This window comes from Aphelocoma coerulescens, chromosome 1, assembly GCF_041296385.1.
Source record: "Aphelocoma coerulescens isolate FSJ_1873_10779 chromosome 1, UR_Acoe_1.0, whole genome shotgun sequence".
Taxonomy (NCBI): Eukaryota; Metazoa; Chordata; class Aves; order Passeriformes; family Corvidae; genus Aphelocoma; species Aphelocoma coerulescens.
The window spans coordinates 100,236,979-100,248,762 of NC_091013.1; the positions used below are offsets into that span (position 1 = coordinate 100,236,979).

An 11,784-nucleotide genomic window follows, 5' to 3' on the forward strand; every position below is an offset into this window, starting at 1 on the left:
AGGTCAAGCTAGGAATTCAAGCCAAACCTAAATACAACACACATTCCACACAGTTCAGGCCAGCTCTAAGGCAAGGATCTCAGCTTCAATGCTGCACCTGGGCCAGGTGGAGGGTGGCTGGAGCAATGACAGCTTGCTGGAGGTACTCCAGCTCCTGACAGCCATTGTGAGGGGAAGTCTAGGAACAGTGTTAGCCCTTGACTGGCTAAGCACTTCTAACACTTAACAGGACTTACCCTCAGACATGCAGGGTATGTTTCAAATTCCCACCCTACTCTAAGACCTCTTTGTCTCCCACTCTTCATTGTTATGTAGCTAGTAATAGTTTCCCCTCTGAGGAGTTGGAAGCAGAGGGAGAGCTAAGAATATAACACTACAAAATGCTACAATCGATGACCTGCAAAGGAGTGGAGGAGAGATGCTGGCTGCCAGCTTATCCTTCTCCCACCAGGGCAGCCAAGGCGGCACCAGCTCCCTGGCTGAGGCAGCTCAGCCACAACTATAATTCAGTGTGAGTCAAAAGTTTTATTTTGACAGGAAAAGCTGAACCAGCAGAGGGCTTCTTGCCATCATCTCTGGACAAGCCAAGGAGAGGCAGAAATGGTTTGTTTAATGCCATGTCTCATTATTCCTGGCTCTTCATGACTCATTAAGTGTCCTAGTTTTGTAACTAACTCCTGCTGAGCTCAACATTTGATACACATTTATGGGTGGCCTATTGGCTGTACTAACAATTCATAATCCCCTAACCATCTTAACTCCTTCCTTTGCATGCCAGACTTCCTTTAAACAACTATAAGATAAAGATACTGTGGACTTCAGGTCTTAACACAGAATGAATTACATGTATCTGTACAATTTATTAATACAACTATATGCTGCAGTTAGATACACTCATTCTGAGCTCAAATAAACTATGCCAGATCCTACTGCTTCTTACACTGCTCCCTTCTGTATCCATTTGGCTTTTACCATGGATATATCCATGCAGATGGATGCTTGATATTGATGCCCCTTCAGAAGAAGGCCAGCAGCACACTCAGCAGTATTTATTCACTTGTATAGAATGGGAGCAGGAGCCTTCTTGGCCATTACATGTGGAATTAGAAGTAAGAGGCCCCTGTTCAGGAACCTTCTTGTGATATGAGTGATTTTGTCAGCCTCCCCCCCTGTTTTCTAGCTTGCTTTCTTTGCAAAAGGTCACTGAGAATTCACAACAGAGCCCAGCAACGTGTTGACCCAGCCTGACAACTGATTCAAACAGGGCAACTGCAAGCATTCAGCACAAGTTTGACAGGCACCAGTATTTTTCGAGTTGACAGCATATTTAACACATCTCTTCTGAAAACATCAGGCATGGTCACCTTGGAGGTAGGTAGACAGGTCTGTGATTTAGGTTAATTTTTCTCTCATTCACTTGAAGCACAGAGTCACTTAGTCTGGTCACACTGAAAAGATGTGACTTTGTGTATACAGTCAAAAAAATCCAGTCTGTGTATTTCAGGGCATGACTGAAAAGCCATCAGCAAAATCACACAGTTCTAAACTGAACGTATCCTGGGTTACTTTAAACTCCAGGTGGAAGTTATTTGCAACTTCAATCAAAGAGTTCATAGAAGTGTGTCTGATTTCAGGCTAACTTGTATGAGAATGTTCTCTGAAATTCAGTGGTTTGTCAGACAGTATTCAAACTGGCTTTGTACTGGGTTTGGTTGGGGTGGACTTAATTTCCTTCACAGCAACCTACAGGGTCTGTGCCTTTCATCTGTGGTTAAAATAGCACTGGTAGCACACGGGTTTGGGTACTGCTGAGCAGTGCTAGCACAGTGTCAGGGCTTTCTCTCCAACAACCCACCAACAACTTTGAAGGTCTGTAGGCTGGAGATGGGCAAGAGGTTGAGAGGGAATAACTGGACCAGCTGACCCAAATAACCAAAGGGATAACCCATGCCATATGATGTCTGCCTTAGAAAGAAAAGATGAAGGAAAGGAGGATGCAGGGAGAATATTTGTGGTGATGCCATCTGTCTTCCCAAGAAACTGCTATGCCTATTCAGGCCTTGCTTCCCAAAACCTAGCTGGACATCTGCCTGCTGATGAGTTGTAGTGAATGAATTCCTCTTTTTACTTTGTTTCCATGTGCAGCTTTTGCTTTTCTTAACAACTGCACTTTTATCAAACCATGAGATTTTCTATGTCATTTTCTCCCCCAGCCCTTTCAAGGAGAGGAGTGAGAAAGCAGCTGGGTGGACATCTGGTAGTCAGTCAAGGTCAACCCTCCACAACCTTTTGTCCAGGGTTCTGGACAAAAATTAGTTTTCTTGACTGTTCTTCCCATTTTGGTTACTGCTGATGGCAAAGAAAACAGACGATGTAAACTTCAAAGGCATTTTCATAGGAGAATTGTCCATTTCATTTAATATGCCAACCTTGAACATTCAATAAACATCAGTCCTGATTAAAAATAAGAAAAAACCACTTGGAGTCTTACCTGTTAAGCCTTGGTGTGTGAGCCCACACGGATGTGGTTTTATGGCCAGCATGTTCTAGTTCAAGCCTGTGCTGCCCTACTGAGACTGGCTCCACCTTCACTAGAGCCTGCTTTATATTCCTGCTGCTTGCCTTAGGTCAACACTAGCAGTCAGGAGAAGAGTCAAACGAGCTTCAAGATCTGGCTGACAAAAACAGGGGCAAGAAGGGTCTTGTTCATTCTTGCAAAATCTTTTGTTTCAAAGGTGGTTTGCAGTAGCAGCAAGACTGTGCAGTCTGCCATAGGATGGTCCAGGAGGAGCACAGGAGTACAGTTCGTCATCGCAGCATTTCTCACTGTGTGCAGCAGTTCCTGTCAGCAGGAGAAAAAACAACGGCTGATTTCAGTCAAGTGCTTTGACTGCAGTATTTCTGGTTTTATCCTGCATTGCTTTATGCAAGGTTTAGACTCTTACTATTGGTGACCTGGGCTTTTGCTGAAGGATATGTTTTAAAGTTAGAGACATGGCTGTTACAAAACAAAGAAAGTGCACAAATTCACCCCTGGAGGAGAGAAAACAACAGGCTTCAGTGTCAGAGTATGTTTCTCTGTAAGGGATTTAGTTATTTTCTTACCCCATGAAACAAGTGCCATCTCTCAGAAAAGACTCCCTGTGAGGATTTTGATCCTTTGGGAAGGAGGATGAGTTAGCGATTAGAGGTGGAATGCAAAGGTGTGCATAGCATAGCAGCTGGCTGCTCAGTTTTCTAATACAGTACATTACATTGTTAATGGAAATGTTACTTTGTACCTTCTGTTTTTCTCCCAGTAGAATTAATTTCAGCACTGTCTGCATGCCAAGCATGCACACTCACAGCTATGAGCTCTGGGGAGAGGGAGAAGGCACAGCTTGGACCTGCACTGATAAGATCACGAAGATTCTGCATCAGGGCTGGGAGCTGAACCCGCTGCCTTTGCCAAGCGACTTCACCACAAGACCATCTTTGCTCCTGCCCACAGGAACTGTCGCACAACACTACAGACAGACCTCGGGAGTCAGCAGATTGGGGGAAAGGCATCTGGCTGCTTTGAAGTCCTTTGGGAGGTCTGCAGGAACAGGAGTCTTCTGTTCCACTCTGTGATGCAGCAAAGAGGGAAAAAACCCCACCATTTCCCACAGAGCAGCTAACCCTTCCCAGTTTGCTAATCCAATCTGCACTCCTGCTCCTGCCAGGAATCAATCTGTTTCAAGGCTGCACGTGTCATTTATTAAGAAATAAGAGAGAGCAGGGAGAAGCAGTTCTTAAAGCAGCAAGCCATGCAGGGGCTGGGAAACACAGGCTGCCAAGTCTTTGGGAACACTCAGAGATGAAAGTACCACAGGAGTGCCACATGGCAGTGCTGCTGGTGTAGGTACTGTGCTGCTAAAATAGCTCTCTACATGGTGGTTATGAAGAGACACAGATTGTGGAGCTTGAGACACAGAGCTCACTAAATTCAATGGTCACAATATGGGACATAAAGGGAGTATATTTTTCCATGCAATGGGAGCCACTGACCCAAGCTAAAAGCCCTGGAAGAAAAAGCAACAGGGCATATAAGTACTTCTCTGGGAGCTGACTGTGAATGAAGCAGCTTGGTTTTCACTTGGATTTGCAGACACATGTTTGTGAAGAGAATGAGGATGGAGAAGCTGGACAGATTTCTGAGAGGACTATAGGCTTGTTAAGAGAGGGAAAAGTACCTAATGCTATGTGTTGTGGTGGGGCTGCTCAAGGTACACAAACTCAGATCCAACTTGCATTTCATCCTGCTGAAAGCAAGTCACAACTCCTAATTAGCTGTTCAGACTAAAAGGAGGTCATTTATTTTCCAAGTGCTTAGGAAAAAGAGTGAAATTGTAGGATGTGAGGAAGAGCTTTTGCTCTATTATTGCAAAGCCAAAGCACAGCATCTTAAATAAAGCCAGCAATATTATTTTGTGTATTCTTAGGAGGAAACTGTAATCCCTCATCCAGCATTACCTTAGTTTGCAGTTATCACAGTGTAAATCCATGTATATATGCACAGGCATTAACTTATTGGGTCCCAATCAGCATAACTACTATAACTGTTTTGTATATTGGAAGAAGAAAACACAAGAGTAAACTTGTTTACTGGCTACTTTGTTTCCAGAAAGACAACTTGCATATATTTCTTTACATCACTGGAGAACAAAGTTCTTAATACTGACAAGATAAAAACTTCCTAAAGCCAAAGTCTTAGAATCATTAAGGTTGCAAAATAACTCTAAGATCATCAGGTCCAATAATTAACCCAGCACTGCCAAGTCCATCACTAAAGTGTCCCTACATGCCATGTCTTTTAAATATCTCCAGAGAAAGTGACTGCACCACTTCCTCAAGCAGCCTGTTCCAGTGCTGGACAATCCTTTCGGTGAAAAAAATGTTCTTAATACCTAATCTAAATGTCCCCTGGCACAACCTGAGGCCATTTTCTCTTGTCCAACCACTTGTTATATAGGAGCAGAGACCAACTCCACATCTTCACAAAGCTGTTGGGAGCGATAAGGTCTGCCCCGAGCGTCCTTTTCTCCAGGCTAAACAACCCCAGCTGCTCCTCATAGGACCTGTGCTCCAGACCCTTCACCAGCCCCATTGCCCTTCTCTGGACTCACTTCAGCACCTCAATGTCTTTGTTGTAGAGAGGGGTGCACGACTGTTCACAGTTATCAAGGTGTGGCCTCACCAGTGCCGAGTACAGGGGGGCAATCCCTGCCCTAATCCTGCTGGCCACACTATTGCTGATCCAGGCCAGGATGCCATTGGCCTTCTTGGCCACCTGGGCACACGCTGGCCAAAAGCAGTGCAAGGTCAAACAACTGCTTTTTGTGCCCAGTGTTCACCAAGCAGAGGGTGATTCCTGAACCTGTCAATAATGTCAGGGTGAGTCACCTCATGAGAATCCTGGAGGTTACCTGGCAGCTTGTGCAGTCAGCTCAGCCTGAATCAAATTTGAAGCTGAAAGTCAATAACTGTGGGATTTTGCAAATACCAGTCTGCCTGCAACATGTATCTTGTGTAACATGGAATACTGTACAGACTTAGGGATTTTTTATTCAGTTCAAAAAGGAATTAATGCTCAAGCATAGCTATAACAAAGCTCTCTGTAGCACTGACAATGTAAATTAATTGCAGTCTAAAACTTCCTTGTGAGGGGATGTGGAGGGACAGGTACTGATCTCTTCTCTCTGGTGAACAGTGACAGGACCGGAGGGAATGGCCTAAAGTTGAGTCAGGGGAGGTTTAGGTTGAAAGTTAGGAAAAGGTTCTTCCCCCAGAGGGTGGTTGAGCACTGGAACAGGCTCCCCAGGGAAGTGGTCACAGCACCAAGCCTGACAGAGTTCAAAAAGCGTTTGGACAATGCTCTCAGGCACAGAGTGTGATTCTTGGGGATGCTCCTGTGCACAGCTAAGTTGGACTTGATGATCCTTGTGGGTCACTTCCAACACAGAATATTCTGTGATTCCGTGATCCTGTAATTTTAAGAGACTTTTATTTTCAGTAATTTGACATACATTTAGTACACTTTCTAAAACACAGAAATACTGTTCAAAAGGCCAGTAAACATCCCCACAGCAATGGCACCCCCTTGTCCAGCAGACTCAAACAGGTCAACAGTCCTGACCTGTGGCTCATCCTGAAGGCCATTTTAATTGCAGGGGACAGGAAAAATTCACTGGCTGGGACTGTTGTTATTGTGACACCAAAACCTTCCCCTGACATGCCCTGAGCCAGCCTAAGCCACAGCAGGTGAGGCCGGGTAAGGCCAAAACAGGCTGGAAAAGTGGGCACATGGGACTCTCATGAGGTTTAACAAGACAAGGTGCCGCACCTGGGCTGGGGCAGCTGTGGTGCCAACACAGACTGGGGGATGAACAGGTCGAGAGCAGCTGTGACGAGAAGGACTTGGGGATGCTGGTGGCTGAGAGGCTGGACATGACGGGGCCACGTGCACTCACAGCCCAGAAAGTCAAAGGTGTCCCGAGCTGCATCCAAAGCAGGTCAAGGGAGGGGATTCCGTCCCTCTGCTCTGTGAGACCGCACGTGCGGTGCTGCCTCCAGCTCTGAGGTCTCCAGCACAGGAAGGACATCGACCTGTTGGAGCGAGTCCAGAGGAGGCCAACAAGATGATCAGAGGAATGGAGCACCTCTCCTACGAGGAAAGGCTGATAGCTCAGCCTGAGAAAAGAGAAGGCTTTGAGGTGACTTAATTGTGGTCTTCCAGTAGTTGAAGGGAACTCACAGGAAAGATGGGGAAAAGTTATTTACAAGAGCATGTAGTGACAGGAGGAGGGGAAATGCATTCAAATCGAACGAGTATCTTTAGGTTAGATATTAAGAAAAAAATCCTTTACCCTATGTATGGTGAGGCACTGGCACATGTTGCCCAGAGAAGTTGTGGATGCCCCATCCCTCGGAGATATTCAAGGCCAGGCTGGATGGGGCTCTAATAAACCTGGTCTAGTGGAAGGTGTCCCTGCCCGTGCCAGCGTGGTTGGAACGGGATGAACTTTAATATTCCTCCAATATCCCTTCAGCCCAAACCACGCCATGGCTCCGGTTCTGTGAGCGGAGGTCGCTGCTCCTGCAGAGGGCGCGGGGGGGGCGGGGCCGGCACCGCCTCCCGCCAGCGGCACGGCCGGCTCTCCAAAATGGCGTCGGCGCCGCCTCCCTCGGCGGCCAAGGTGTACTCGGCGAACAGCTTCGTCTCGCTGCCCGCCGAGCTCAAGTCCGACACCTACGATACATCGCGGGAGAAGCGCCGCGCCGAGGCCGAGCGCCTGGCCATCCGCTGCCGGCTCAAGCGGCAGTACCAGCTGCAGCTTAACGACCCCAGCCCGCCCGCCATCATCGTGAGTGGGGAGGGAGGGGGCTGAGGGGGCGGCGGGGGAAGCGCGGGGCTTGCCCGCCTCACCCGGCGGCGTCCCGGAGCGGGGCCCGCGCCTGCGGCCGGGGCCGTGCCTGGGCCGGGGCCGTGCCGGCGGGACGCTGCCCGCCCTCCCCGTGACCTTGGTGCCCTTCCCGATGTGCCCTGGCCTCAGTCCCCGGGTGGAGGGTGGAGGGGCCACTGCAGAGCCCCGCGGGCCTCACCGCCGTTCTCTTTGCACCCCAGGACAATCCCTCTTTGGTCCGCTGGGCCTTGGCGAAGTCGCAGAACGTCTACCCTACTTTCCGCCCAACATCCAAGACGTCCTTTCTAGGAGCTGCTTATGGGTTAGGTCCCATCCTCTTCTGGATTTTTGTCTTAAAAGCTAACAGGGTAAGTGGGCCGACAACGCTGAGCATCAGCGAACACCAGAAACATCAGCTTGTGAAATGTAGATCTGCTTGGAGTCTCAATTTGTGGGATCCTCATGCGCCCAAGAATGATTAATACCATTAAAGGAATGAGGGAAGGAAGGCTGATAGCGAGCCTGCTGTCTCAAAGCCTGTTACTGGTTGCAGAGTCCTGTTTTCCTGAGAGCCCTTTATTGTACCCTTGGTATGGCCAGTCACAGTTTGCCTGATCAGGCTGTTTTGCAATCACGAAGCTCTTTGTAGCACTGACAGTGAAAATTAATCATAAGTTACTCTTATTTTCAGCAGTTGACATGCATTAACTATGCTTTTTTGCACTTAAAATACACAGGAAGCTTATGGATGACCGACCTAGCAATGTTTCTGTGCAATTGCTTGACCATTTCTCTTCATTTCATGAAGCAAATGGGGAGGAGCAGTTATGCTAATTGCAGTGTCTGATCTCAGCTGGATGTTTTAATATTTTGGAAGGTTTCTCTTGTTTCTGTTCTAACTCCTAAACTATGAATCTGAGCAATGGTAGATCATTATGAAAAACTCAACTATATACATAGATAAAAAATGCTAACAGGCAGACAGTGGCTGGTTTTAGTAGAGAATTTTGTGGCTGTTGTAAAACACTTTTATTTCCCTCTTTTGCACAGAAGTAGCATTTTAGATCAAGTCGTAGACCACAAAGCACTAACATAAATTAATAGAAATCTGTAGGGAATGTTGTTTGCTAGCGTGAATCAAAAATTCAGGTTTTAGGAAACATGCTGAGCATGTTGATATAAATGTTCTTGAGACTTCAGTACCTCTGCAGTATTTCGTCATGCTGAAGTCTTTAATTAGTGTCCAGGGTAACTTGCTTTCCTTTATTCCAGTTCCTTTCGTGATGTTTGGGGATTTTTCTTGTTTTCTTGGTAGTACATAAAGCACAACAGTCATGGTCTTTTCTCTGAGGAGTGTTTGCTGTGTGTCTGGGAAAGCAAGAGATAAATTGCCAGGTCTTAAGCAAATCTTCTGGTTTTATCCAGCAGAAGGAATCTGGGCACTATCCGCAGTGCCTGTGTACTGTAATGGTACCTGTCAGAAAGGTACATGACTGCAGAGTGAGGTACAAATGGGTAGAAAGTGAGCACAGGCACTTTTAGGCAAGTTATTAAAAAGTTTCTCCATAATTAGATCTCTAAGCTGGATTATTCAGCCAGAAGGAGGTGGTAGAAACTAAGGTATAAATTATCCGAGACACAACTAGTTTGGTGAAAAATGCCTCACAGGAATTGGTCTCTGCTGGCCTGTGAGAGTACCTAGATGTGAGGTCAAACTGAGCAGGTTTTTAGTAGATGAAGCTAAGTGCCTTGTTGTCTTTTACTTTTAAACAGTCTGTGCTCATGGACTCATTTAGGGTGGAAAAGACCCTTAAAAGAAGCACCTATATGGTGCTATCTTCATGTAGTCCATGCTGAAACACTAGAAGTGCTGTTCTCTTACCCCAGGCTGATTGAAAGTCCTTCTCTAGTAGGATAATGATAAATGTTCTCTTTCTTCCACAGGATCGTAAAGAGAAGCGAATCCAGGAAGGTAAATACAAGCGACCATTCAGCGTATTCTTCTAAGGTCCTGGAATTGCAGTGATGTTCATGGGATATAAATAAAATAAGATGTACTATGTGATGACATTTCTCTGTCATAAGAACAAATCTTAATTGCTTGTTGGTTGTCTTGCATCTTTAAAAATCATGGAAAGTGCAAAAATGTAGAATCTTTGTATCTAAACCAGATGGATACAGAAAGGGTGTCTGGAACTCAGCCATTGTACTCTTTTGGTGTACATACAGAGGATTTTTTTTAAACCATGGAAGTTGCTGCTGTCCAAGAAGGCTGAAGTTTAAAATTACTAGCAGGCTAAAATGATAAGCAAGACCAGTTTCCTAAAGGAAGATGCAAAAGCAGTTTCCTAAAGGAACTACTGCTTGCCTTCTAGACATTTCTTCTTGGTGTCACTTTGGCTGTGGCTGTCAGTTTGGCTGTGTGGTTTGCCCTAACAGGATAATAGGCAAGGACTATGATTTTTAAGAACTTAGGAGTCTGCCTGACTGCTCTCAATAAGCTGAGTAATTTTCTTTTCCCTAATGAACTACAAGCCTAAACCATGTGTTTGTTTATTGCAATAACCTTCTGGATAAAATTAGCAGATTTGGAAATAGTGAGCTGAATGTTGTCATGCTATATGTAACTAGAATTTCCGCTTACTCTGTGGTTCCTGTGAGTGAGAGACAAGAAGTGTAAGATAAGGATTTTTAATTTGACACTGATTCTCTTGTAGTATAGGAGAATTCCACTTCATCCCTGTAAGGGGGCTGTGTTCCAAAGAAAAAAAATGCACCAGAAAGCATAACTGAATCTTACGCCTGCAAAGATGCCTTTTCTGTTTATTCTTATAAGAACCCAAGCCTTTTCTGCCCAGGTCAGCTGGTATAGGGGACTCTGGAATTGTTGCTGCCAATGTACTGAGATGTGAGTGCAAAGAAAAGATTTTTTGATGTATACCTGAATTTTTACTGGCCTGTAGGTGCCCTCATTCTTCAGAGACTATAGGGGCAGTTTCTTCCCAAGCTTTGAGGTTCATACCAGAAGCTCAGTCTGATACAAAAGTTGAAAACTTCCCTCTGCCTGCTGGGAAGGCAGCCAATGTGAAGTCAGCAAAAACAGCTATACTGCGTCCTTTCCCTGCATGATGAAGATGTAAATATGGGCCATTTGCAGTCCCTGTCCAGCAAAGTTGATGAGCTTTTCCACATAATCACAAAATGGCTGAGGTTGGAAGGGACCTCTATAGGTCATCTGGGTCCAGCCCTCTTCTCAAGTATGGCCATCTAAAGTGGACTGTGTATGTACAAGTGGCTTTTGAGTCTCTCAGGAGGTGAAGACTCCACAACCTCCCTGGGCAACCTGTGCGTGTGCTCAGTCACCCTCACAATAAAATCACCCTCACTGATTTTTTTTTTTTTTTTAATTTTTTTTAAGTGTTTCCTATTGTAGCTCTTTCCTGTGTGGGCCATGAAACATTCAGGTTGTATGGAGTTTGGCAATAATGCGGTGTACAGAAGCTGGGCTAGTCAGTGCCCTGATTTTGCAATCCCATATGTGCTCCCAGCAACCCTTTTGCACCAGTTTTTGCAGCTTGTTCTGCTAGTTTAACTAAAGCAAACCCGGATTATTCTCTGCAGAATAGCTCCTAAAAGACTGTCACAAATGATATTACAAGATAGGGCTATGGATCAGTGCAGAGAGGCATCAATGCATGGAGAGAGTGGTATATAGGGAAAGAAATAATTGCTTGTCTGAGCATGCTAAATTAACTATTCTTGCTGCCACAAACTAATTTGATCTCCCAGGACCCATTTCCTCAGCTAATTGGAACTTGAGCTGCCACACATGTAAATTCTCCCTTGCAGCTGTATTTGTTTCAGGCCAGCTGAGCAAATGCTTCGGGATGGGTTGTGGATGAGCACAGTGCCTCTGGTCTTTTAGGCTAACCTTGGATTGATGCTTGCAGTGCCTGCCACAGCCCTTTCTTTTCCAGCCCAGAGTCTCTGATGCTACATCCCTGCCGCTTTGAGCATGGTGCTTGGGGAAAAGGTTGCCCTACTTTTCTCTCTTGTTATTTCCAGAACTCTCCAAGCTGTTTTCTTGTTAGGAATAAGCGTGCCATGCTGCTGGAGGTGGGGTTGGTGTTTGAGGCAGTGGTTCTGGGTGCAGTGAGGAAGGAAAGAGAAGTTTCCAATCACGTACTTAGAGTGAAGGTTGGAGGGTGAATGTGCCTTGTGGAATTTTACCCTTGACTAATGTGTTACCACACATATATGCTTTGGTGATGTGTCTGTACAAGAGAAATTCAAGCCTTCAGGTCACTGGATGATAATTTAGGTCCCAAACAGAAAACAAGCTTTTCCCCTCTGCCTGTGA

At 45.7% G+C, this 11,784-nt stretch overlaps 1 protein-coding gene and 1 long non-coding RNA gene across 2 annotated transcripts; both read left to right on the forward strand.

Moving 5' to 3' along the window:
* Positions 1 to 1,186: 1,186 nt before the first annotated feature.
* On the forward strand, positions 1,187 to 4,638 carry LOC138119653 (uncharacterized). The gene is made up of 2 exons (XR_011155566.1): positions 1,187 to 1,371; positions 3,303 to 4,638. It is a non-coding gene; the product is annotated as an uncharacterized lncRNA (long non-coding RNA).
* A 2,006-nt stretch (positions 4,639 to 6,644) lies between these two features.
* NDUFB4 (NADH:ubiquinone oxidoreductase subunit B4) lies at positions 6,645 to 9,531 on the forward strand. Its single transcript, XM_069021210.1, has 4 exons — positions 6,645 to 6,734; positions 7,071 to 7,385; positions 7,646 to 7,792; positions 9,369 to 9,531. The coding sequence occupies exons 1-4, from the start codon at positions 6,660 to 6,662 to the stop codon at positions 9,429 to 9,431; spliced, it is 600 nt and encodes a 199-aa protein (XP_068877311.1). The 5' UTR covers positions 6,645 to 6,659; the 3' UTR covers positions 9,432 to 9,531.
* Positions 9,532 to 11,784: the final 2,253 nt, after the last annotated feature.